This window comes from Ursus americanus, chromosome 32 (genome assembly GCF_024610735.1).
Source record: "Ursus americanus isolate L20-20 chromosome 32, mUrsAme1.1.p, whole genome shotgun sequence".
NCBI lineage: Eukaryota > Metazoa > Chordata > Mammalia > Carnivora > Ursidae > Ursus > Ursus americanus.
The window spans coordinates 27,198,145-27,224,084 of record NC_142158.1 but is presented as its reverse complement, the minus strand read 5'-3'; the positions used below and the strand labels follow the sequence as shown (position 1 = coordinate 27,224,084).

General features: G+C 53.9%; 4 protein-coding genes across 9 annotated transcripts; 2 read left to right on the top strand and 2 right to left on the bottom strand.

Annotated features, from left to right (window-relative positions):
* Window positions 1-5: 5 nt before the first annotated feature.
* Window positions 6-2,395, top strand: DXO (decapping exoribonuclease). Of its 5 annotated transcripts, none has more exons than XM_087857949.1 (7): window positions 6-349; window positions 554-922; window positions 1,064-1,299; window positions 1,388-1,607; window positions 1,725-1,860; window positions 2,004-2,098; window positions 2,183-2,395. In XM_087857949.1, exons 2-7 carry the CDS (start codon window positions 567-569, stop codon window positions 2,331-2,333), a joined length of 1,194 nt encoding a protein of 397 aa, XP_087714075.1. In that variant the 5' UTR covers window positions 6-349; window positions 554-566; the 3' UTR covers window positions 2,334-2,395. The 5 variants fall into 5 exon arrangements, with proteins under 5 accessions (XP_087714075.1, XP_045651564.1, XP_045651566.1 ...); XM_045795608.2 differs by having other exon boundaries at window positions 518-922; XM_045795610.2 differs by having other exon boundaries at window positions 7-349; window positions 698-944.
* A 59-nt stretch (window positions 2,396-2,454) lies between these two features.
* Window positions 2,455-13,658, bottom strand: SKIC2 (SKI2 subunit of superkiller complex). Its single transcript, XM_045795601.2, has 28 exons — window positions 13,532-13,658; window positions 13,351-13,454; window positions 12,575-12,684; window positions 12,368-12,485; window positions 12,166-12,280; window positions 11,967-12,041; window positions 11,626-11,679; window positions 11,337-11,527; window positions 11,030-11,158; window positions 10,666-10,811; window positions 10,143-10,289; window positions 9,927-10,011; window positions 9,642-9,748; window positions 9,196-9,342; window positions 9,022-9,118; window positions 8,624-8,836; window positions 8,432-8,542; window positions 6,111-6,341; window positions 5,260-5,397; window positions 4,962-5,099; window positions 4,713-4,817; window positions 4,253-4,400; window positions 4,032-4,158; window positions 3,684-3,894; window positions 3,410-3,520; window positions 3,112-3,330; window positions 2,779-2,919; window positions 2,455-2,692 (listed from the first exon to the last, which is right to left on the bottom strand). Exons 1-28 carry the CDS (start codon window positions 13,551-13,553, stop codon window positions 2,492-2,494), a joined length of 3,741 nt encoding a protein of 1,246 aa, XP_045651557.2. The 5' UTR covers window positions 13,554-13,658; the 3' UTR covers window positions 2,455-2,491.
* A 27-nt stretch (window positions 13,659-13,685) lies between these two features.
* Window positions 13,686-19,670, top strand: NELFE (negative elongation factor complex member E). Of its 2 annotated transcripts, XM_045795611.1 has the most exons (11): window positions 13,686-13,862; window positions 14,303-14,385; window positions 15,776-15,845; window positions 15,948-16,093; window positions 16,580-16,654; window positions 16,777-16,814; window positions 17,003-17,346; window positions 17,466-17,610; window positions 17,754-17,808; window positions 18,056-18,158; window positions 19,362-19,670. In XM_045795611.1, exons 2-11 carry the CDS (start codon window positions 14,311-14,313, stop codon window positions 19,457-19,459), a joined length of 1,149 nt encoding a protein of 382 aa, XP_045651567.1. In that variant the 5' UTR covers window positions 13,686-13,862; window positions 14,303-14,310; the 3' UTR covers window positions 19,460-19,670. The 2 variants fall into 2 exon arrangements, with proteins under 2 accessions (XP_045651567.1, XP_045651568.1); XM_045795612.2 differs by lacking the exon at window positions 13,686-13,862 and having other exon boundaries at window positions 13,939-14,385.
* Window positions 19,671-19,672: 2 nt separating this feature from the next.
* On the bottom strand, window positions 19,673-25,758 carry CFB (complement factor B). The gene is made up of 18 exons (XM_045795603.2): window positions 25,548-25,758; window positions 25,225-25,458; window positions 24,644-24,829; window positions 24,325-24,498; window positions 23,972-24,073; window positions 23,735-23,871; window positions 23,318-23,456; window positions 22,850-22,981; window positions 22,458-22,559; window positions 22,231-22,368; window positions 21,650-21,747; window positions 21,393-21,510; window positions 21,038-21,191; window positions 20,855-20,931; window positions 20,536-20,648; window positions 20,311-20,443; window positions 20,181-20,230; window positions 19,673-19,882 (listed from the first exon to the last, which is right to left on the bottom strand). The coding sequence occupies exons 1-18, from the start codon at window positions 25,609-25,611 to the stop codon at window positions 19,727-19,729; spliced, it is 2,307 nt and encodes a 768-aa protein (XP_045651559.1). The 5' UTR covers window positions 25,612-25,758; the 3' UTR covers window positions 19,673-19,726.
* Window positions 25,759-25,940: the final 182 nt, after the last annotated feature.

Here is a 25,940-nt window from a genome sequence, read left to right as displayed (position 1 = left end):
GGCTCCCGCGAGGCCGGTCCGCCCGGTGGCAGAGAGATGACGTGGGACCAAAGAGGCGTCAACTTGCCGTTTCCGTCGGGCCGGGAGCCCCGCCGCCGCACCCCCGCCGGGATCGACTTCCTCCGCGGGCACTCGGGGTTGGGAACGCGTGGGCGGCGGGGTGGAGCTCGACTTTCCCGGGTGAAGCGTCCCTCACCCCGCGCCGCCGAGGGGTCTGCCCGCCCCGGTCGCTGGCTGATTGCGTCTTGGAAGGCGGAAAACCACCTGCGCGTGCCACCCCGACTTCTGGACGCACCTGCCGTGAAGCTTAGCTCCGCGGAGGTGGAAGTCGAGGTTGGCGGGCTTTGAGGTAATCAGATCCTTGCTCTGAGCCGGGACAGCCTTCCTCAGCTCACTGCGTTTGGAGCATCTGGAGGCTGGGGTATAGGTCAGGGGGAAAAGTGGGACGTGCACCTGGCCTTGGTTCTGTTTCAGGGCCAGAGCCTGACCGTCCTGACCCAGAGTCCCCCTTTTCCAGGCCTCCTCTTTGAAAGGATAACTTCCCAACCCCCAGTTCTCAGGACCTCATGGATCGCAGAGAGAACAAAAGAAGAGCGGAGAGGGTAGACGGAGCTGAGCCTCGGAACAAACTCCCCATCCCAGCATCCTCGCTGCCCACAGACCCTGCCCTCTACTCTGGGCCCTTTCCTTTCTATAGGCGCCCTTCCGAACTGGGCTGCTTCTCCCTGGATGCACAACGCCAGTACCACGGAGATGCTCAAGCCTTGCGCTACTACAGCCCACCCCCTACCAATGACCAAGGCCCCAACTTTGACCTCAGAGACGGATACCCTGATCGATACCAGCCCAGGGATGAGGAGGTCCAAGAGCGGCTGGACCACCTGCTGCGCTGGCTCCTGGACCACCGAGGCAAGCTGGAGGGGTGAGCAAAGTATAGCACACAGGTAGAGCTAGAGATCTGCATCTACCCTCTAAAGTTCGGAGACCCAAAGCTGGAGTGAGTTCAGCCTTTAGAAGGAACCTAGGCTCTTCTTTGCTAATGCTTCTAACTCCTCCCCCTCAGGGGTCCAGGCTGGCTGGCAGGGGCCATAGTGACGTGGCGGGGGCACCTGACAAAATTGCTGACGACACCGTATGAGCAGCAGGAGGGCTGGCAGCTGGCAGCCTCCCGCTTCCAGGGGACACTGTACCTGAGTGAGGTAGAGACACCAGCAGCTCGGGCCCAGAGGCTTGCCCGGCCACCCCTCCTCCGGGAGCTTATGTACATGGGGTACAAGTTTGAGCAGTACATGTGTGCAGGTGAGAGGTGCCCCTGCTCTGTAGCCTCCTCCCCCTTCCCCGGAGATTGAAAGCCCCCACCTTTGTTGCCGCTTCTCTCCTTGTGCAGACAAACCTGGAAGCTCCCCGGACCCCTCTGGGGAGGTTAACACCAATGTGGCCTTCTGCTCTGTGCTACGCAGCCGCCTGGGAAGCCACCGTCTGCTCTTCTCAGGGGAGGTAGACTGCACAGACCCCCGGGCCGCATCCACACAGCCCCCCGCCTGCTATGTGGAGCTCAAGACCTCCAAGGAGATGCATAGGCCTGGCCACTGGAGGAGCTTCTACAGGTTCAGGATGGGGTTGGGTAGGGTGAGAGCCTAGAACAGACAGCTGGAAAAGGCACCTGGGGGAAGAAGCTGGAGGGTGGAGGAAGGGTCCTACTGACCCCTTGCCTTTCTTGACAGACATAAGCTCCTCAAATGGTGGGCTCAGTCATTCCTTTTGGGGGTCCCAAACGTCGTTGCTGGCTTCCGTAACCCAGAGGGTTTCGTCTGTTCCCTCAAGACCTTTCCTACCATGGAGATGTTCGAGTATGTCAGGGTAAGGCAGCAGTGTCGCAGCTCCCACCTGCATCCCCACACCAGGACCACAGGTCCAGGGTTCAAGGCTGCAGCCCGCCTCTCCCCCCCCCCCCCCCCGCACCCTCACTGCCCATCTTCTGCCTCTTCCTCGGCCCCCTCCAGAATGACCGTGATGGCTGGAACCCCTCCGTGTGCATGAACTTCTGTGCCGCCTTCCTTAGCTTTGCCCAGAACACAGTTGTCCAGGATGACCCCAGGTGAGGCATTCAGCTCTGCGCCTGCCCTCTGGGTCCCCAGAGCACTCCTCCAGCCCTCAACTTGTGACTCCATGTGCCCCATAGGCTTGTCCATCTCTTCTCCTGGGAGCCTGGCAGCCCAGTCACAGTGTCTAAACATCGAGACGCACCCTATGCTTTCCTGCCCATGTGGTACGTGGAAGCCGTGACCCGGGACCTCCCATCAGCCCCCAAGACGCCTTCCCCCAAAGACTGAGACTTCGAAGGGGCTGGTCCTGTCTCCATGTGCACAGATAAAAACATTTCTAGGTGGTGGTTCTTGCTGTGTCTGTTGCCTGAGTCATCCCTGCCCAACACCGCAAATACACACAGGTGGCTTGCTGTTTTACGACTGCATTTTGACACAGAGGGCATTCACTGAGTGTACAGGCTGGCAGCAAAGACGATGTCCCTCCGTAGCAGGGTAGCCGCCGTCTCCATCTTGGCACCTAGCACAGGCTCGCCTACGAGACGAGCTGCCCCCCTCAGTGAGCGACACATCTCGGCCAGGCGCTGGATGCAGCGGACCACCAGGCCCTCAGGGGTCCCCGACAGCCCCGCCAGCTCGGAGAAGGGCTGTGGGGGAAGCAGGGTGGGGACTGAATGTGGTAGACGGGGCAATCTCTCCCCAACCAGCCATCCACAAAACCCCAATAACTCACCATGCCCCGGGCCCACTCGTACACAACCTCGACGAGCCCAAAATTCAGCTCCCCCACAAATTCCTCCACTGTCTGGTTCAGGCCACAGGCCACCTGGACCTCACCAATCCGCTTGGCCACAGCCCGGACACGTTCCACTCCCTGCAGATGGGGAAGGAGAAGCTCAGACACTGCCTTCCTTCTCCAGGAGTGGGGAGGCCCTGGTCAAGGAAGTAGGCATTCCAGCTTTTAGGGGCACTTAACAGGGCTGGAGGGGGTCATTTGGAGAACACCTGGGGATGGGGATTGGGAATGCCACAGCCAAGGGGGGGAAGTGGGGTGGGTGTCCCATACCTGTTTGAGAGTGCTTGGGAGCTGCTCTCCAGGGTCCCCAGGGCTCTGGCAGACCAGGCCGGAGAGCAGGGCCGCAATCTCCTCTGGCCGCAGGGCACTCAGAGCGTTGTCAAACATGAGCTCAGTGAGGAGTAGTTCATGGCTGCTCATGGCACAAGCCACCCGCCCCGCCAGCTTCACAGTGCCCGCTTCATCTACATAACCCAGGGTTCGGAGCACCTGAAGAAAGACGGTAGGTGTTGGGAGCCTGCTATCTTCTCCCTCACTAACCCCCCCGCCCCCCCACTGCCCCTCCCACCTCTACTCGCTGGTGATACTCCGGAAGCAGCAGCAGTGACTGATCTGACAGCAGGAAGCGTAGTCGCTCCATCTCCTTCTGTATTTGCATTCGCTCCTGCAGCTTCAGGTACTGCAGAGAGCCACCAGCAGAAGCACGTTAGCCTTCCCCATGCCCCGAGGCAGGAGGGCACCAAGGACAAGGGCAAAGACGGGGCTGGCGGGTCTACAGGGGACGAGAAGGGAAACCCTCCCCCTGCACCTCTCAGCTTGGGAACTGGCATCCAGGACCCTACCTGGGCAGAGAAACGGGGGCTGTGCACACACTGAGCCCCCCAGATCAGCTCCTCCAGCTTCCGGGCCCGGAGCCCCCCCTCCACCACTGACACATCCTTGAGCTGCAGGTCATTGACAGGGTCAAGGGTAGGGGGACCCGCTGGGTGGGCCTGAGCCAAACGCAGAAGTTCCTGCACAGCAGTGGTCACGGCTGCAATGGGAGGATCCTTCCTGAGGAAGGAGCAAAGTTTTGAAACCTAGGGCAGAGTCTTTTCTTCCACAGAAGTCCCTGACACCACAACCACATCTCCCCACACCCCGTTACATGGTCCCTCCCCAGAAGAAAGGTTCCCCCCAGCATCTCTGACTTGAATTTTGGTTGCTGCCTCTTGCTGAAGTCCTCTAAGATCTTCTCCCCATTCACCCGGAGCACCTTGGTGGTGATGGCGGCCACATCTCCTGGCTGGAGCTTGGCCACTGTGTGGTCACAGGGCCCTGTGAAAAGGGGAGAGCAGAGACAAACATTACTGTGGACCCAGGCATCCTGCCCACACTGCTGTCAGGAACCCGGACATCTGCCCATGTTCACCTTCAGGCAGGAACAGTTTGAATCCCACAAGATCATCGGGGTAGGGCACATCTGGGGTGGCTGGTGCCCTCTCCTGTGGGTCCTCAGACGTAGGCTTATCACACAAGACCAGGGTTGTAAATATCCTGCTTGTGGAGTTCGAGGAGACCTAGGGTAGGTACAGAGGCCAGGCCAGGGCAATGTGAGGAGCGGACATCAAAGATAGAGAGCAGATCCCCACCCTCAGGCAGAGATCACAGAGCAACTACAGAACCCACCAATATGGACTGGTAACCAAGTCACAGCAGTCTTCAGGAGGAGACAAGGAAGTAGGCACAAAGTGGTGGCAACAGGAAAGGAGAGCAAGGGGGCATAGGAGTACACCATTGTGACTACAACTGCCCCCAGCCAAGTGGGGAAGACGGAGATAGGGCTCCCCCCAACTCCCTCCCTCCGGGGTCCAAGTTTCCATTGCCCTCACCTGCAAGATCACACCCAGTGTGTTGTGATACTCCTGATTCTTCACAACCACTACCCTTCCTGCTGAGAGAGACTTGAGCCCATTCACAGACTCCATGATGCGTCGCTGGAGAGTGGGGACACGCACAAAGGGGAGAGTGAAGGAAGCATCACAGGGACACAGAGACTAGGCTGGGACTAGGTTCAGGAGCACCAAGAATGTCACATTCTCTTCCCCCATTCCTCCATCACCCCCGCAACACTCACTCACCTGGATCAGGCTCCGGGTCTCTGTCAGTTCCTCCCCCCAGCTGTAATACTCAGGCAGGTCAACCAGTTGGCCAGTTGTGTCAGGTTCCTCCAAGGCCCCCAGTCTCTTGGTCAGTTCAGCTAGAGCCTGTTCATGGGCCTGGGCAGGAGTGGGGGGAGGTGTGAAAGGACAGTCCCCAGGCCCAGTGTGCCACCCTCCCCACCTGCATCCCCTGGTCTCTAGATGTCTGCCCCTTCCCAGCCTGGCTTCCCTCGTCCCAACAGCCTGCCCAGTATACTGGTCATCCCAACCTCCTCACCTTGCTGTCCTTGCGGGATGGAAACTCGGAGAAGCTCCTCTTCATCATGTCCTCCACCCTGAGGGCGTCCACCCGCAGCAGGTTCAGGATCATGGTGTACGTGAGTCGGAACTGGGACTGCAGCTGTGACGGCTTCCCCTGGGCCGGGTCAGAGAAGCCGGTGAGACTCAGGGGGGACCGGCTGCCCCCCAGGCAGCCCCCTGGGGACCGGCTCCACTCCCAGCAGATCTCATCCCCGCTCTGCAACCACGGGACCCTAGACAAACTGCTTACTGGCCTCCTCTGCAGAATAAGGGAACAAAACTAAAGAGACCCTCAGAGGTTCCACCTAGCTCTGTCTTCACAGTGACAAAAGACTGGAGATGACATTCAGTCTAATCCTCAGATTTGCTCCCTCTGACCCTGGTTTCTCCCAGGCAAAAGAAAAACATACAGTTGACCCTTGAACACCATGGGTTTGAACTTCGTGGGTTCACTTACGCGTGGATTTTTTTTAATAAGTACTGTATAGTCCTGTATTTTCTCTTTCTTATAGTTTTCTTCGTAACACTTTTTATTACCAGCTTTATTGCAAGAATACAACATATAACACATACAACATACATATGAGCTGTTAATTGTCTGTTATCAGTAAGGTTTTGGGCCAACAGTACAGGCTATTGGCTGTTAAGTTTTTCAGGAGTCAAAAGTTATACGTGGCTATCTATGCGGGAGGTCAGCGCCCCTAACCCTGCACTGTTCAAGGGTCAACTGTGGAAAGAAAGGAGAAGGGAAGAGGGGTGGAAGAGAGAATCCAGCAGCTCCTCAGAGCTGGGGCCCTCCCAGCTCAGCGTCCTACCACCCTGGCTCACCATCATCATACGGTGCAGGTCTGCCATCTCAGGCACACGGCCCTTGCAGAGCAGGATGACGGTGCCTGTGGGGTCCAGGCCCCTCCGGCCTGCCCGGCCTGCCATCTGCACGTACTCTCCAGGGAGCAGATCCCGGAAGGTGGAGCCATCGTGCTTCCGCATGGAGTCAAACACCACCGTTCGGGCAGGCATATTTACACCCATGGCAAAGGTCTCTGTGGCAAACAAGACCTGGGATGGGGGAAGAGAGGTTCAGCAAAGACACCCAGCCCTGGCCAAGTGTACCTTACTTTGTAGCCAAGGCTAAGTAAGCACCAGGCATGGTCCCAGATGGTTAACTTGCAGGATATCATTTAACTCTCGGGGCAAATCTATAGTGGAAGCACTGTATTTTTTCCCCTTATTTTATCTATTCAACTATCTACTGCGTCTCTCTCTCTTTTTTTTTAAAGATTTTATTTATTTACTTGACAGAGCGAGCACACAAGCAGGGGGTGTGGCAGGCAGAGGGAGAGGGAGAAGCAGACTCCCTGCTGAGTAGGGAGCCCAATGCGGGGCTCGATCCCAGGACCCTGGGATCATGACCTGAGCCGAAGACAAACGCTTAACCAACTGAGCCACCCAGGCGCCCCTCTACTTCTTTTCTGTAACCCCTTTATCTCACTCCCATCCCCCTCACCATCAATCATCCCAGTGTATTTAGAGTATCTTTTTGTGTGAATATATTCTTACAGTTTAGATTTTGTTTTGAGTGCATGAATTTACAATTCACATTAAAGGCAATTATACCCATGGCTCAGTTGGTTAAGCGTACGACTCAGTTTTGGCTCCGGTCATGATCTCAGGGTTGTGCGATCAAGCCCTGTGTTGGACTCTGTGCTGGGCATGGATCCTGCTTAAGATTCTCTCTCTCCCTCTGCCCCTCCCCCACAACTCTCTAAAAAACAAAAAGATATATGCACCCCTATGTTTATTGCAGCACTACTTACAATAGCCAAGATATGAACGCAACCCAAGGGTCTATCAGTACGTGAATAGATAAAGAAGATGTGGTGTAGGTATGGGAATATTACATAACCATAACAAAGTACAAGATCTTGCCATCCATGACAACACGGGTGGACCTACAGTGTAGTAGGTATGCCGAGTGAAATAAGTCAGACTGAGGACAAATACCATATGATTTCACTCATGTGGAATCTAAAAAACAAAACAAATGAATAAAGAACCAAACAACAAGCAGAATCAGACTTATAAATACAGAGAACAGATGGCTGCCAGAGGGAAGGGAGTGAGGAGATGGACAAAATGGGTGAAGGGGAGTGGGAGGTACAGGCTTCCAGTCATCGAATGAAGAAGTCACAGGCATAAAAGGCACGGTATAAGGAATATAGTCAATGATATTACAATAAGGATACATAGTGACAGACAGTAGTTACACTTGTAAGCACAGCATACCATGTAAATGTATGTTTGTTATATAATCAGAAAATGAATTACTATGTTGCACACCTGAAACTAATGAAACATTGTGTCAACTACACTCAAATAAAAATAACAAAATAAAAGCAATCATACATCTCACGTTTTCTTTTCCGCCAAAGTGTTTTCAACACCCATCCCCGTTTCTGTGGTTATACCCGATCCACTGTTACCCGCTGCTGCAGAGCACTGTGGCGCGCATCCCGGACAGTTACCAACCCACTTTTCCAGCGAGGGCACCCTGGTGCTACGGCACCCTACCACAGGATTACAGTGGACATTTTCACTCATAGACCAGGTGGGAACTTCTTTGCACTATATACCCAGAAATAGAATTTAGGATCAAAGGGTATATTATACATATTTTTGCCTCAAGAATGCCAGGGTGTGCTCCAGACTGACAATATGAGCATTCCTATAATCCTATAGTCTCCAATGTTTTTGGCAACACCTGGCATTAGCCAGTTTCCTAAACGTTACCAGTCTCATAACTATAAAGTCATTTCTTGTTGAGTATTTTATTTGCATTTTTCTGATGACTAATAACTTTTCAGACACTTCCTAACTTTTTCAATTTCTCTTCTGAATACTGCCTACCTATCTTGTACATCCCCATTTTAAGAGGAGAAAGCTAAAGTTCAGGAAGGTTAAGGAATTTGCCTGAGGTCACACAGCGAGGAAATAGTGGAACTGGGATTCACACACAGGTAATCTGGACCCAGGGCCAAGTTCTTAACCATTGCGCTGTCCTGCCTAAAGCCCTGCCCCTCCACACTCTGGGCAGCCCTGAAGGGAGCAGCAAGTGCTCTGAGGAGTCCCCCTTCTACCAGTGCATGTACCTTAACCAGGCCTCTACTGAAGAGCATCTCCACGATCTCTTTAAGAATAGGCAGGATGCCACTGTGGTGCACTCCCAGGCCACGGTGCAGAAGCTCGGACATGTGCAGGACCTGCAGGGAGCCAAGGCCTGTGATCAGGAATATGGTGGTGAAGAATCCTCTCCCCACCAGTCTCCAAGACCCCATCCACACCTGGGGCAGCTGGCGGTCAGAGCCACGGAGGCGAGCAAGGCAGCGCTGCAGGAAGAGGTGAATCTCACTCTTTTCTGAACTTGTGGTGAGATCAAGGGAGGTGAGGCCCGAGGCTTGCTCATCACAGCGACCCCGGGAGAAAGTGAACACCACCACGGGCAGCTGCGCACGGGTGCGGAGGGAGGCCAGGAGGGATAGGTACACACCGCGGTCCTGGGGAAGGGGGCAGAAAGGGGCAAAGGTTGAGTCCCTGAACCAGTCAGGGCCAAAGTGAAGGGAGGTGAAGCCATGTCAAGTTGGACAGCGTTCAAAGCTCAAGTCCAAATCCTTGGAGAACGCGGGAAGAATGGACAGAGTTGAAACAGGTGTTAGCAGGTACAAAGCCCGCCAGTTCTCACCTGTGCAGGCCCCCCCTGATGCGTGGGCTGTTTGGCCCCAAAGGTCTGGGCGTGTTTGCTCATCCGCTCCTTCTTGGCCTCCACAGCTGCATAGTACCTGGTGCACGGGGAGGGTCGGTGATCACAGTCACACCCAGTGGACCCAGCGCTGACTCTGCCCCATCTCCAGCTTACCCCTTTGTGTGGAAGGCGCCTCGGGAGTCCAGCAACAGAAAGAGCTCCCCCTGAGTCTTGGGGCTGTTCCCCGTGAAGAGATAATGCTCCAGGGGAACGGGGCGTGCAACGGTGCTGATCACATAGATCTGGCGACGTTTCAGTCGCCTGAGGGGGAAGACAGCAGGTCAGGGGCAAGAGTGCAGGAAGGGACGCATATCCCCACCACATTCCCCTGCTGGGTGACCAGTCTTTTCTGGGAGCCAGACTGGAAGGCTGTCCCATTGTCCCATCTCCCAATGCACGAAATGGTCTGGACCCAAGTGGGGTCCTGCAGCCACTCGAATCAGACATATGCCCCAACCCACTCCTCCCTCCTCTCCACCCTCAAGACCTAACCACTCTCCTCACTGCGGTAGGAGCGCCACAGTCCCATCCCCCCAAGCATCCCAGGGCACGCATCTCACCCGATCCAGTCGGCGAACTCGAGGGCGTTGGGGACAGTAGCACTCAGAAGGATGATGGACACGTGGTCAGGCAGCATGATGAGCACTTCCTCCCACACAACCCCACGCTGGACACACAGAGAGAGAAGATCGGTCACTGGCAGCGCAGAGGGGGCTGCCCTTCTGCCCCTACAGAAGCGCAAAGGGTTCCACGTGGGGGCAAAGAAGGCAGTAAGGTCTCCAAGGGTATGTGATCTAGGCCCACAGGAAAGAACTACTGGAGTCTGGGGCCTCCATGCCTCCTACCTCAGCATCATTGATGTAGTGAACTTCATCAAAGATGACCCACTCCAGGTCCCGGATGACATCTGAGCCACTGTAGAGCATGGAGCTGGGGAGAAGAGGCCAAAGGCTGACTCCCCAGTGGCTCCTGACTCCACCCTGTTCTCAGTCAACATGCTGTCCAGCGCAGCCTCACCTTCCTGACCACAAATCCACCCGTGTTGAGTGCCTATCTCTCACCGAAGGATCTCTGTTGTCATAATGAGACAGGAGGCCTCTGGGTGCAGCTGTACATCCCCAGTGAGCAATCCCACATCCCCGAATGTGTTTCGAAAGTCTCGGAACTTCTGGTTGCTGAGGGCCTTGATGGGCGATGTGTAAATGGTGCTGGGAAGAGGGCACGAGGTCAGCCAGTCAGTCCCCCCACAGCCTCCTAGGAGGCACCACCTCTTCCACCCTGAGCCCTCCCAGAGGCATGCCACAGCTCAGGTGCCCCCTTCTTCCCCCAGACTGCCCTCACATTCTCCTTCATGACATGACCCCACAGAAATTCTGTAGCCCGACCCCTTCTGAAGCTAATGCGAATCTTCTAACTGCTCTCCCCATCACACCTTCCTGCTTCGCTCCAGGCCCCATCTCGGTTTCTCCCCAAACCTCTCATCGGAAGAATGAGGGAGAGGTGGGGAAGAGATGACGACCAGAAAGGGTGCAGGAGAACCCAGGACCAGCTGGTGAAAGGGGAGGCTGGGGAGGGGACCTGTACCGCGTCATGTGTTTCTGGGCAAGAGCAATGGCGTATTCAGCCACAACCGTCTTCCCTGCAGATGTGTGAGCCGCAACAAAAACAGAGTCATGCCGCTCCAAATGCAGGATGGCCTGCTTCTGGAACACATCCGGCTCAAATGCCCACTGTGGGAGAGAGAAATAGATGGCAGCTAGAGAAAGGAAAGGGGCCCTCCTGCCTCCAGCTCCTGGGGCATACAAGGTGCCTGTGGCATGCCAGAGCCAGGCAAGGCCAGCACTGAGGTCCAAGAATGACCTGGAAGGCATCTGGCCTAGGTGGGGAGAGGAGATGAAGGGAACAATGGGAAGGAGCTGGGGAGCATGTGAGGACTGGGCCAGCCTACCTGGAAGGCCGGCTGGGGAATGAGGCGGTAGAAATCACCAACAGGAGAGGTGACATCCACAGGAATCGCCCACTGCTCCTGAGGCAGGGGTTTGGGGGGCTCTGGAGGAGATACAGCTGTGGATGCTTCCTGCAAAAGCCATGGGTAGGGGTGATAAAGATAACAGCCAGAGAGCTCTCCATTACCACCCTTCCCAAAAGATGCTCCAATCTTCCTCTTAGACCCAACCAAGCCAGCCAACCCACCCCACCCCTAGTGCCCCAATAAGGAACCTTCTTCCCTGCTTCAACTGCCCAGAACCGCCAACCTTCAACACTAGGTCCTCCAAGCTGCTTGCTCGGGCCAGGGAAGCACTGCAGGGGGAGGCGGAAACAGTGTCCCCTCTGGGAATTCCTGGCTGTTGCACTGCCTCACTCTCATCCTCATCTCCCCCACCCAAATCCAGAGGTTCCAGCAAACGGCTGAGGCTGAGCAAGCCGGGAGCTGGAGCTGGGTGATCTGAGGAGCAAGGGAAAAAGGGAAACCTGGTCACATCCATCTTTGTTCTACAGGAGAAGGGCACAACTTCTACGCCCCACCTCAAAGCTAAAACTCACCCTTTGGTGCAAAGTCCACACCTTTCTTGAAGCCAGGTGGAACAGTAAGAAGATCTGAAGGACAAGGACAGATAGAATCAGCACTACTACACAGTGTCACACAAGTCACACGTTATTCAAACCTACAGGATCCCATTCACGGCATAGACATTGCAAATGCGGTACTTGTGACAACTTTCCCACAGGTGACAATAAAGACTGTTACAACAAGGATGCCTTTTCCTAACTGTCTCAAAGGCACAGAAGGGCTAGCAGCAGCCCAGTGATAGGCTTGGGTCCCTCTTCGTCAGGGCCCAGACTCACAGCCATACTCCCAAGGGTCCCTCCCGGCACCATCTCACCTTGCTCAAAGTCTATCTCCTCCTCAGCCTCCTCCCGAGTACTGAGATCTGTTATGGTGGGCTCATCCATTCCACCTGGGGAGAGGGTGGACAAATAGGGAATCATGGGGTGTGGGGGTTATGGGATAGGTGGGGAACCCTTCCCTTCCCTGAAGACTGAGGGCACCCTCTCCTACCATTCCATTTCCACAAAAGTCACCTGGCCAGAAAGGGTACTGTGTTGGATTCCCCCACAGGGACTGGGAGATGGGCCCTGGGGGCCGGTGAAGAGACAAGGAGGTGGTGGCCGACAGGTTTGTATTCTCTAGCAGGACCTGAGGCAAAAGACCACAGCCCCAGTGAGGCTGAGCCTGCCTCTGACCCTTTCCCAACTCTGCTTCTTGTGGCCTCTGACCTCTTACCTCTTTGTAGCCCAGAATCTGGCCTGTGGTTGGGTGTCTTTGGGCCTGAAGGTCGGAGGGCACTGGGGCCCCCTGTGTGGCCAGGAGAGACCAGGGATCCATTTTCCTCTGCCATTTTCTGCAGAAAAGGAAAATAATTTTCAGGTGTTCTTTCTCTCTTGTCCCAGTTCCCTTCAGGGGCCTATCTCCCTAGTCCAGACCCCTCACCGGGCAGAGTGTTCCACACCATGCAGAGGCAACCAGGCTGGAGATGACAAAAACAAGTGTTCTGCTTCCTGCCGCAGATCTGGGGCACAGGGAGGGAGGCCGTGGGGAAGCTGGAAAAGGACAAGATGAGAGGCATTAGGTAAGAAAAGAGCCTAAGACACAGACAAAAACGAAAGTGATGGAATTTGTGTTCAAATCAGAAACGGTAGATATTCCAGACCGACTAAGACAGCCAGGCAGAAGCACTATTTTCCAAAGATTGTCCTGTTTTCCAGGGAAAACTACCTGCTACTGATTTACATGCAGCAACGATTACTAACACATTACAATGCAACATAAAATACAATAACTTCACAATCTCTGGGATTGGGCTTAGGAATTTGCATTTTTAAAAATCCCCACCACTAATTACAAGGTACACTTGAATTAGAGAATCACTAGTTTTAGGAAAAGGGGGCCCAGAACTAAGGATGAGTCAGGGCCTCAAAGGCTAGCCATCAACAAGTGCCTTGGTGCTTGGAGGCAGAAGGTGAATCCAAAGAGAAAAGACACATTGGAAAGAGTAATTCTCAGAGCTCAGGTATCCCCAGCACTCCCTGCTCTGTCTTCACATGAGCTCTGACCCACAGCGGGTCCACTGGGCTGGGGTCTGTCCAGCACAAGGCAGGCCCAGATGACAGGAGTCCAGAGACAGAAGAATGAAGTTATGCTAGGGTCCAACAGTAAGGAGGGTGGAGGAGGTCTGAAGCTCAATGTTAAGGTCAAAAGTCACTCACGGTGCTCTCTGGAGCCCCAGGCACATTCAGCAGCTCCCAGCGCCCAGTGCATCCCAGCTCCACCGGCCGAAGGGGCAGATCCAGGGGGTCTGGAGGAGGTAGCACTACAGAGGAAAGGTCAGAGGTCAGAGGTCAAGGGTCACCCCCTGACTACTCCTTCGTTCCACCCCCTCCCCCTCACCGAGTCGCTCGGTCTCCATCATCTTGGAGCCACGGCAGCGACCGGGCAGACCGGAAGTGCAGCGAGAAGCGGCGGAGTGAGCCCCGCCCCGGAGCGGGCGGAAGTGGAGGCGACTTCCGTCACACACCCCCGCCGGGGACGGAGATGAGCACTACGGAGAGGCTGACCTGAGCCGGGGTGGGGGGGGACTGCCGGGCGGAAGTGTCTCGCCTCAGGCCGCCTTGGTTACCGCGTTCTCCGCCCCTCGCTACGTCATCGCTCTGAGCCCGCTCACCGCTGCCCGCGCGGGCGCCGCCCGAGACCGTGGGACCCCCGGTTACCGCCCCCTCAGGTAAGGTCTTCTCCTTCTCACCCTTCGCCCCTTTTTTCCGAGCTCCTTCTCTTCTTCCCCTTTTCGTTGCTCTGAGAGCGCTGCGCGGGTTCCACTGCCTCCTTTGCCGTTTGGACCCCGCGGTTGCTATACCCCCAGCGGGGGTAGGGGGTGTCTGATGCCATCGTCTTTGCGACGGAAGGGGTGCTTCCCCCTTCCTGGGCCACTTGGTTCCTCAAAGCGCTGGTGGCCGTGATTGCTGGAGAGAAGAGGGAATGCTGGTTGGTCCCGACGAGCGGGGGCTTGGACGGCAGCCTGGTTTAAGCAGGGGGTAGGGAGAGGCAAAAAGACAGGAGTAGTAGGTAGGCCTGGAGGGGTGCGGTTGGGTGCAGTGTGGACGGCGTGTGAACCCTGGGCGGTGACAGTGGAGAAAGATGTCTTGGGCCCTGCCCCTGAACCAGGAGCCACCATGTTGGTGATACCCCCCGGACTGAGCGAGGAGGAGGAGGCTCTGCAGAAGAAATTCAACAAACTCAAGAAAAAGGTGAGGGAGTGTGTGGGGGCGTGGCCCAACCTTTCACAGACTCTACACTCTTGAGAACACCTGGGGTGAGTGTGAGGGGATGGGGGGTTCTTCTAGCACATACCTGGAGATCTATCTCCTCTCAGCGTAGCCTCATAGTTGGGCTTTTCCCAAGCCTTGGTGTGTATCTTCTCTTCTGTGCATTCTGCCATGGAGTTGTCTTCCTTTTCCGTGGCTTTTAGTACCACCAAAGTGGTGGTAGTCTCCAAGTTTGTTTTTTCAGCTCTATCCAGTCTATTACTGCTAGCCCTCAGGTACCCAGTGTTGCAGCTGCCATCTTCCTATCTATCCTAATTTAGTTCGTTTTCTTGCTCTTCCAAGTAGGAGTGACCACAGTCAGTTCTCCTAGGTGTTTGGAATCAAAATCTCATCTCTGACTTCTCCACTTTTTGCATAGCCAAACATTTGCCAAGTGTTTTTGATTCTTCCTTTGAAGTAATTTCTTCTGTTTATTTTTTCCCGTATATTTCATAGATTGAGTTTTTGCTGATGCTTATGTAGACTGTTGTAATGGTTTCTCAAGAAGTTTCTCAGTGTTCTTTTGGACAGACTTCCTTCAGTCTTATTAAAATGAACTATTGAAAACACAAAACTCTGTCTCTCTTTTTCTCAAAACCCGTAAGTGGTTTCCCATTGTCTATACAACCCTTACTTTGGCATCCCTTTCTAGTCAAATTGAACTATTAACTAGTCCCAAAACATGCATTCCCAAAGCCTTCTTATTTCTGCATTTTTGCCATCCTGTTTTCTTTGTCTAAAATGCCTTTTTCTTTCTATCTGTTCGGTGTAGATTCTACCCAGGGACCAGTTTAATAGCCATTTGGCATCAGATAATCTTACTTGGTTTCAGCTACAATGCACCTCTTATAATCATTCCTGATAATTATCTCTAATCATCTTGTTTCTCAGGCTGTAAGCTTCTCAAGGGGAGGAACTGTGTCTCATACTTTTGCATCCCTCTGTTACAAAATAATGGTGTGCGCTTGTTAAACATACAGGGGATGGACGGATGAAGCCCCTGAGAAAGGCACGTAGGCTTATATTTACTTGCAGCTTATATCTTGGGGCTCTGGTTCATGGTTGAATTCCTTGTCTTCAACTTCAAAAACCTGAGACTCTGGAAAGCTTTTGGATACCGTGGTTTGGCTAGATTAAGTATTGCTGGTATCGTAGATGATCCCGTGGACCATGTGTGAGAGGCAGGGCTGCCTCAGCGTACCACTCCAGGGACACCATTTGCATTGTTTTCTGAGAAAGGTGTCCCCTGGAGCGAGGTGCCCAGGGACCTTGGGAGCGGACCTGGCCAGGGACTGGCCCTCACCAATCCCTCTCTTCTCACTCTCATTCCCAGAAAAAGGCATTGCTGGCTCTGAAGAAGCAAAGTAGTAGCAGCACAGCCAGCCAAGGCGGTGTGAAACGCTGTGAGTGACAGGGGAAATGGGGATAGACTGGAAGTGGGCACCATGGGGCTGGCAGCTCCCACAGCTTGGCCAAAACAATGCCTCCTTCCCTCACCACTCCAGCACTGTCAGAGCAGCCTGTGGTGGACACAGCCACAGCAACAGAGCAGGCAAAGCAGCTGGTGAAGTCAGGAGCCATCAGCGCCATCAAAGCCGAGACCAAGAACTCGGGCTTCAAACGTTCTCGAACCCTAGAGGGGAAGTTAAAGGTGAGCACAAGCAGAAACATTGTTCGGGGGACTTCAGAGGGCATCTTTCCAAGTTGGAATGGAGGTAAAATTTAGGGGGAAAATAATGTCTATTCAGTCATGGGCAAGTTGGCATACAGGTCTGAACTTCAGATTTCTTATGTGTAAAGTGAAGACACTGGCTGACTTCTCAGCTCTCCATTTTACACATTCTGTGGCTCTAATGTAGCACATATTCGAGCTTCTGGGTTTTGTCATTCTGAGGAGTTGAACAGGTTGAAGATGTCAGTGGGTTCAAGAAACATCCAGATAAGCTGAATACTCTAAGTGTATGTTAGGTCATTTATGAAAAATACATAATCAAATAAGAAATGCACAAAGGAATTAAAGGAGAAAAAAGAGGCCAGAGGAAACCAAGAAGAGGATGAGGGAAGAGGAACCCCTTCTGTCACATGGGTAGGGTGAGTCCTGCTCTCACATTGAAGTAGATCTCTACGACCTTCCCAGGACCCTGAGAAGGGGCCAGTTCCCACTTTCCAGCCGTTCCAAAGGAGCGTATCTGCTGATGACGATCTGCAGGAGGTATGGTTCCCAGCTCTCTGTCCCTGGGGGCCGGGGGAATGAGGAAGATGAGAGTCCCATATATTTGGAGCCACATGCCAGCAACTAGGACTTATCTTAACTCTCCTTGGTTTCTTTTGCAGTCGTCCAGACGTCCCCAGAGGAAATCTCTGTATGAGAGGTTAGAGAGCTAGAGAGAGGACTGGGTTCCAACTGGTGGAGTGGGGGAGGGTTAATTTCCTGGATCCTTGGGAGGCTTAGGGCTGGAGTGGAAGGAGCTGGGGCTGCAGAGGGGTTGTTAAGTGTCCACAGGGTCTGGGAAGTTGAGGTAGAGGCCCCCTTTGATCCTCACTGTCTGCCTCTCCCCAGTTTTGTGTCTTCCAGTGATCGGCTTCGGGAACTGGGGCCAGATGGGGAAGAGGCAGAGGGCCCAGGGGCTGGTGATGGTCCCCCTCGAAGCTTTGACTGGGGCTATGAAGAACGTGGTGGTGCCCGCTCCTCAACGTCCCCTCCCCGAAGCCGCAGCCGGGATCACAGTCGTGAGCGGAACCGGGAAAGAGACAGAGATCGGGAACGGGATCGAGACCGAGATCGGGAACGGGATCGAGACCGTGATCGGGACAGGGACCGCGATCGGGACAGGGACCGCGATCGGGAAAGGGACCGCGATCGGGACAGGGACCGCGATCGAGAACGAGAGGGCCCTTTCCGCAGTGAGTGTTCTGGGCTGGTGGGAAAAGTGAAAGGGTTTAGGTGGGTCCTACTAAAGTGGCCTCTTAAAGCAGAGGCTGAGGTGGGTTGCATCTTGTGACTATGACTCCTGATCCCACAGGGTCGGATTCGTTCCCTGAACGCAGGGCCCCTCGGAAGGGGAATACTCTCTATGTGTATGGAGAGGACATGACGCCCACCCTCCTCCGTGGGGCCTTCTCTCCGTTCGGAAACATCATTGACCTCTCCATGGACCCACCCAGAAAGTAAGGATGACAGTGGAGCAAGATGATAAGTCCTGGGTTTGAGGGAGAACACCAGCCTATCTCCAGCAGCTTCTGAGCACTGGGTTTGGTTGGGTCCACAGAGGCCATAGGCCCTCTACTGACCCTGTTTTCTCTCATCCCAGCTGTGCCTTCGTCACCTATGAAAAGATGGAGTCAGCAGATCAGGCCGTTGCTGAGGTTGGGACTTCCCAGATCTGTTCTTCCCATTCCTCCTGCTATCCTCATGTTTTCTCTTTAAAATACTGGGAGCCAGGAGGAGATCATTTCCTATTGAAGAGAAAGTCTCTTCCTAGTCACACGAGAAACGTTGTATTCTCAGATCCTCACTCAGTCTATTTCTAGGGTGGCAACTGTTGGAATTCCTCCTTTGCTTTGTCTGCAATGTTTCTCCCCATCCTTTGCCTCCTCCTCTCTTCTGCCCCAGCTCAATGGGACCCAGGTGGAGTCCGTACAGCTCAAAGTCAGCATTGCCCGCAAACAGCCCATGCTGGATGCTGCCACTGGCAAGTCTGTCTGGGGCTCCCTCGGTAAGAACAGATTCTTCCTCCTTCATCTAGTTCCCTACAGCTCACCCCTTCTGTTTGTTCCCCTACATGTCCCAGGATCCTATAGAGGTGATAGAGGCCTGTGTGGCCTGGATCTGTGTGGAGGCCATGGGAATGGGAATGAGAATTGTCAGTCCTTCTGTTAGTTAGAGGTAGGAGAAGACGGAGAGAAAAGGATTGAGACAGCAACTCCCAAAGCAGTAACTGGAACAGGGAAGAAAGTAGAAGAAAGAGAGGTGGTGAAGAAGATGAGCATCTCACATGGCTTTGTTCATTTTGAGATGAAGTGTAGTTGGTTTTTATCAAATAAGCATTTGAAATTAGAGATCTGGAACTTACTTGGGAGTGAAGTGAGGAATGAAAACACTCTGTATCACAGAGTGGCTGCAAAATGGTAGTATCCTCAGGGGAGACTGAATTTGGGGGAAAGAATTACCCAGGCCTGGGCTTGGGGAATATTCAGGGAGCAGCCATTAAAGCCAAAGGACACAAGCTTTGGAAGCAGGGGAGTGATCAACAGTGTCAGGGTGCAAAGATCCAAGAGAATGGAGGCTGGTTTGGGGTGAGTCACTCTAGCCACAGAAAGGCAGGGATGGAATCCTGGGAGATGGGGTGAGGAGAGGGACACGTTGGTGTAGGGAGGAAAAAAGGAGAGGGAACAGCTTGAGGCTGGAGGAAGAATGCTTTGGGTCAAAGCCTCAGCCAGAATGGTTCTCCCACTGGGGCCAGTAGCATTTCTTAGTTTAGTGCAAAGAGCCCACTATACTTGTTGGTTTTCCTGGCAAAGGAGTAGGCAGAAAGGGGTGTTCAGAGCAAGAGTGGCCCTCCAGACGATGGAACAAGAAATGACTAGCATGTCAACAAAGGCCTATGGAGATTTTTAATGGGTTAACATCATTCAGTTGTCTCAACAATAACATCTGGGATGGTTCTGAGCACCAAATGTCCGTTAAGGTATCTGCCTGGGCCACACTAACAGCATACGCTCCTCACCACAGGGATGGGTTGGTAGCTCCCAAGGTGGCTAAAGGGAGCCAGGCCATCCTGGCCACCAGAGGGCAGCATTGAAATTGGGCTTCCAAGGGCCGGAGGCCAAGAGGGAGCCGGTCAGACTCGAGTCTCTAGCCTCAGCAGTGCTCAGATGCAGTGCTTCAGACCTTAACCAATTCTTTCCTCCTTCCCCAGCTGTCCAGAACAGCCCTAAGGGTTGCCACCGGGACAAGAGGACCCAGATTGTCTACAGCGATGATGTCTACAAGGAAAACCTTGTGGACGGCTTCTAGGGAGTGGAGCTGGGTTCCGTGTGCCTCATCTGTGCCAGCACTGGTCTCAGTAAAACGCTGAGGTGGACGCTCACACATCTCCCTCAGCCTCTGGTTTTTCAGCACTTGGGATTGGGTTGAGCCTTTAAAAACGGCTGTTAGATTTTAACTCAGTTGTAACACATGGCCAGTGCACGTTCCTCTCCCTTCCCCCAAAAGGATCTTGAACACAGGTGTTGTCGCAGCTGTTTTAATTTGATCTCATACCCCTTTCCAACAGGAAACCCCTTACAGAAAGTCCAAATCCTCATCTTTGAGTTTCTCCTTGAGCCAGGGCAGCACTTGGAAGAGGTTGATGTGAAAGTCTCGGGCATGCGCAGGCACCTGCTGCCACCGCTTCTGGTCTTTGCAAACATCCACGACACCCCAGCTGATCACGCCAACCTGGAGAGGGCAAGGGATGCCACGGATCATTTGGTAGAATTCCTTCCTGATTCCAGGAGCTCAGGTCTTTCCAGTTGCATCTGAGTTGACCTAGAAGAATTAGACTGGAGACCCAGCTCAGTTCTGGTCTCTCTAGCACACAGGCCGAACGCAGGGCCTTAGCTGGCCATTTCAAGGAACAGTTGTAAGGAGGCCAGCTCTGCCCTCCTCTTTCCAGCCACACCCATGGAGCTTTCCTGCTTTAGGGCCCATGCTGACCACTTGGCATCTCCCCACAGATAGGAGAGGGGAAACTCACTTGAATGAAGCGACTCCTCTTGTGAATAATCAGGGGACCACCAGAATCACCTACAGGGGAGGAAAAGCTATAGGGAGAGTGGTTCTTGGGCTTCAGGAACATGCAGCACGACCAAAGAGCCTTCTCTTACCTTTGCAAGTGTTGGGGTCAGCATAGGGACTCACCCCTCCAGTGCAAAGGAACCTGGGGGTGACCACTTCAGAGGTGTCTTTGACTTTGTCATAGCCTGCAGCATATCGAGCATCTCTCTCACAGCTGGCTTTCTGTGGGTGAGGAGGAGAAAGGGGTGATGAATAGAGCATGCTCAGGAAGAACTGGGGCCTAGAGGACCTGCTTAGAATCCCATATTCCTCACCTTGTCCCCGTTCTTGATATAGACCTCCTTCCGAACCAGCATCTTCTTGCCATCTTTGGATAACTCTGACACAAACAAAGCTTTGACATCCTTTGCAGGGAGCAGCTCTTGCACTGGACAAAAGGACAGGCTGGGTCATTTTAGCTCTCTCCCTCCCCCCCACCAGCTCCCCATTGCCTTTATCACTCAGCAAATGTCCTTCAGCCCTTTCCTGTGAGCTAGGGACCAGGCTGGCCATCATCTGCTCCTGCAGCACCCCGTCATGCCCCGCTTGTCGCTTGGTACTGCTCCCTTGTGCTACTCTCCCTGAATATCTTACTCTGTTGCTGGCAAGTGGTTGACAGTGGAAGCCTCAAAGCTTGATTTGTTCCTTGGGTGCAGGGGAGACAAATAGGCCTGTTAAGGAGAGATGGGGAAACTCAGGGACAGCACATTGGGCCTGCCCCAGGCCTGCAGCACCCCCTTGCCCAAACTTTTCTCCTCAGGGTTCCAGAGGGCTCACCTGACAGTCTGGTCATACGTCAGCCTCTTCTTGAGCCTGATAAGGGCCACGTCATAGTCATAAAATTCATGAATGCCTTCTGTTTTTTTCCCATTGATGTTGTAGTCGGGGTGAAAAAGGATTTGCTGTATCTCCAATTCCTGCTTCTTCCCTCCTGAGGTAGGAGGAGAATGGGTATGTCAGGGCATCCCACTTCTCTGTGGGCAGCGTCCTGCCTCTGGCCCCATGTCCCGCCTAACTCCAACTCTGCCCCACCCCCAAGTGGCCCAGCGTGCCAGGGAGGGAGCTGCTGTGAGGACGGGGAGCGTGGGCTCCTGCACGGCTGAAGCTCGGGATTGATTTGCTGCTTCCTTACCCACGCTGACCTTGATCGAGTGTTCCTGATCATCCACTGTGAAACAGTGTGCTGCCGTCAGCACGAAGTACTCAGATACCACGGTCCCCATACAGCTCTCATGTCCCTTCAGAGGGCGCTGGGAACAGAATGGCAGAGGGGAAAGCTCAACTTCCACAAACCCCACAATCCAATAGGAACATTTGGCCCTTCCCCTACCCCCATTCCACCCTGATTCCACCTCCCATGAGTCCCTGCCACCAGGACACTGTGCTTACAGTGACGGAGATCTTGGCCTGCCATGGTTGCTTGTGGTAATCAGTGCCTCTCTTGTGCTCCCAAACCATTCCACAGAGCCCCAGCGTCCGGGTTTCATCTAATAAGGACAATGTGCTGAAAGGTGAGACACTTCATTTCCAGATGGCAGCAGCCTTTGGGGGAGGGGCATCTACACGTTTCTGGGGAGCAGAGGCCCATAAGGAGAGGAGGGACAGGGACGTTTGTTTCCTTGCATTGTGGGCAAGAAACTGGTGGTAGAGTGAAAAGAGCTTGGAACTAAGAGACAGGAGACCTGGCTGCTTTCAGGCCCGACCCTAGCTAGCTTGCTGTCCCTAGGCTGCTCTGGGCCTCACTTTCCCCATGTATAAAACGAGGGACTTGAGAAAGCTCCCTGATGTCAGACCTCAGTGATTCTAAGATCAGGAAGCGGATAGTGCCAGGAAACAAGAATGTGACAGAAAAGAAACAGTGAGAAAGTCCTTCCAGACTGCCAAGGCTTCAGGAGGAGAGGCAGTATAAGTGATCTTGGGGGACCTGGGGGGTTTCCTGACCTCTTTACAACCTCCTGATATCTTCCTACCAAGCATTTGGATGAAAACATCTTCCAGGTTTTCCATGTCCTTGACTCTGAATACATGTTGTTCTTTATCCTTCTTGGAAGCCAAAGCATTGATGTTCTCCTGGTTCACCAGAGGCCCAACGCCAAACACATAGACATCTGAGGGAGAAAAAGGGAGGGTGAGTGTCCAGGCCCTGGATACAGGAGCTGAGAAAGTAAGGTACTGGATCCTAGGCAATAAAACTCACCCAGATAATCCTCCCGTGGGTTTTTGCGATCCCTCCCAATGTACAGGAAGTCCCGGATCTCATGAATGACAGAGACTGGGTCTCCACCCATGTTGTGCAAGCCTGTAGAAGAGATGGACCATGAAGGTGGGAGGCAAGTAAAGAAGAGGGTCAAGGAAGATAGACTGGCTGGAAGTAGCGACACATGACAGGTTGAGGGGACGGAAGAGACAGATCACAAAGAGGCTTAAGAAGGGTTCCTCCTTGTAAAGGGTCACAGGAAAGATCAACATGGTTGGGGCCCTGAGCAGCACTCCAGGCCCCAACCATGAGTCTAGCGTTACATGTGGACCAAATAGCCACACACTGATACGAAAGGATCGGGCATGTGGGGCAGAAGGGTCCCTTCTGACCATCAGTCATGAGGATGATAACGTGGCGGGTGCGGTTCCAGCCTTCAAGGAGGGCATTCCCTGGCCAGCTCATCATGTTGTATACTTCCTGGAGGGCCTTCTTGGTGTTAGTCCCCGCCTTCAATTTGTGATCTGTGGGAAGGGAAGAGATCACCTTGCCTCGTCTTCTAAGTCGTCTACGAACCCTAGGGGCCTATCAACAACTGAAATCCCACATCTTTCAGCTTTTTGAGTTGTCAAAACTGACTTCCCTTTGGCTACAAAGAACCTTCTCAGCCCTCAACAGGTCCCCAGTGACCCATATTCCCCAATAATGAGCCTGCTGTCCGACCACAGACTGCAAAGTGGTCTGCTTTGCCTTCCCACATGGTCTCAACCACCCCTCTTCCCACAACAACCCTGCATCTTTTGACCTCTCTAACTCCAAAGTAACCCCCCCCCCAACCAGTCCCTTCCCTGACCTCTGACCTTCATAGCTGATTTGGTCGAGTATCCTTGTGACCCAGTCTGCATTGCTGCTGTTACCATCTCTCACTTTGACCCAAACTTTGGGGATTGTGGCATATGTCACTAGACCATATTTTGGCTTCACCCCATAACTTGCCACCTGTGGGTTAGGGGAGCAAAGGGTCATGGCATTGAAAGAATACTATGGTTGGGAGAGGTCAGCAGCTTTTCTGGGACAGGGAAAATTATAATCAGAAACTCAAGGGCTGACTGGTCACCCTGAGGTTCACCTGGATGATTGGGTTAGAGGTCAAGAAACTGCTTCAAGTAAAAGGGAAGGACAGAATAGGACCAGAGGTTTTCTGGGACCCTGTGGCTCAGAGGCCTAGAAACATCAGGGAATTAGTCCTGGCAAGGCAGTGAGTTTACAGGCTCCACCTTCTCAATGAAGTCTCTGAGACAGTTCTTGGCCCTTGTGAAGTTGCCGATCCCAATGCTGTCTGATCCATCCAGCACCAGATAGATGTTCATGGAGCCCGAGGGGTCCAGGACAATCCTCCTCTTCTGTTGTTCCCCTGGGTGCCACCAGAGACATTCAGGCTCCAGCATGCATGGTTCTCCTGCCTCTTCATCCTCCCCCGATTCCCTGCCTCCCTCCCCTCTCTGCCTCCAAACCTGGGTTATGCCCATCCTCAGCATCGACTCCTTCTATGGTCTCTGTCAGGGAAGACAGGAAGGCTTCGGCTACCTCTTCAGGGGTGTCATACATAAAGGAATCTGGGAGAGGGCAGAAATCAGTTCAAATGTTGGGGGGGGGCAGCAGGGGGAGGGTCAAAGACACATTGACCAGAGACAGGGGATGGTGGGTTTACAGGGCAGGAAGGGCTCAGTAGTGAGGAAGTTCTATGGGCAGGTTTAGAAGTGAGGAAGGAGCTGGGTTGCATTAGGGGGAAGAGACAGTGCGCTGGTATAGGGACATGAGGATGAAAGGGCAGGATCTGAACCTGAGGGCGTGGGTCAAGAGTCACCTTGGCAAGAAGGCTCTGTTCCACTCCAAGAGCCCCCTTCCTGGCATGTCCGCTGCTGGGAGCCACGCAGGGTGAGTCCCCGGTTGCAGTAGTAGGTGACACTGTCTTCAAGGCGGTACTGGCTGCCCACCTTCCTTGTGCCAATGGGGATGCCCGGGTTGGGGCAGTACCCCGCTGCAGAAGCATGAGACATGGAGGTAAGGGCCAAAACCTAAGGCCCAGATGGCACAGTAGAGCACAAGAGTTGTGGTCCTTGTTCCTCAGGCTGGAACATGGTCAGGGAGGGGATACCATCACCGGGGGAGGGGATGCCTCTCACCTCCATCGTCACAGATGGCCGTTTGTCCATCCCACCGACCAGTTGCTTGGCAGGTGCGATTGGCGGAGCCCCGGAGAGTGTAGCCACCATAGCAGTGGAAAGAGATCTCATCACTCAAATTGTAGTAGGGGGCCCGGGGCCAGTATTCTCCATTCTCAAACTCCTGTGGTCTTGGACAACGAATTGCTTTGGGAAGAGGCACAAGTAGAAGTTACTGAAAAGGAGGGGCTTCTCTTGAGCATATCCCTCCTGAACTCAGCGACCATCACAGAGAAACGGTGCCTTTTTGGTCCCACAGAAACAGCGGCTACCCTCAACCCATGATGAGTCCCACTTCTCCTTGCTCCCCATTTCTGAGTGTTGTTTTCACTGAAGGGGCTGCCTGGTTCAGGGCAAATGCTAAGTGAAGATTCACTCCCTTCCTCCTCCCTCCTTCCCTGCTTCGGTCCTAGACAGCTCCTGCTCATCTCCCCGTTAACCTGCTTGGCCTCAACAGAACTCAAAGAGCATCCTATCTGGCCCTTGGCCACCACCTGCTCCATCCCTCCGTTGCCCCATGCCCACCCTCACTGCCCTCCAACCTCTGCATTCTGCCTTCTTGACAATCTTTTTGTCTTGGGTCTGCAGGGCGCTCCAGGACCCCGTGGATCTGCAGGTGCGTGCCTGCACAGGGTATGGATAGAAGCCAGAGGGACACACGTACTCCAGTGCCTGGCCCTCCTTGAGAAGCCTGAAGGAGCCACCTTTGATCTCTACTCCCTCCAGAGAGCAGGGGCCTTGGGGCCCGATCCCAAGCAATGACGTTGTGCTCCCACCTAAAGAGAAAGGCTGATGAAGCCCAGCCTCACAAGGCCAAGGAGGGGTGTTGGGGATAGCAGGAAGGGGGATGGTGACCCTCTCTTACCTCCAGACAAGAGGCCCAGCACCAAGGATATCAGGCAGAGTTGGGGGCTGAGATTGTTCCCCATGGCGATGGAAGGCAGGAGAGAAACTGGGGTTGGGGGCAAGATGGCTTATCCCAGCTTGTGCTGCCTGTCTGCTTGGCTCAGTGTTCAAGCTGAACCTTCAGACCTGGACTTGGTTGCACTCTCTTCCCCTGCCCCCCCAACAAGCTCCAGCCTTTTATGCAATCTGTGTTCTGGCACTTGTGGCTTGCCCCGCCCACCTGACCCACACCACTTTCCGGAATGTCCAAGAGGGAGGGCCCCACTGAGCTGCCAGTCAAGGAACTAGAAACTACATCAGCCCTGCCCTTTGGGGCCCATGATCCGGGCCTGACCCCTTCAACGCCACCTCT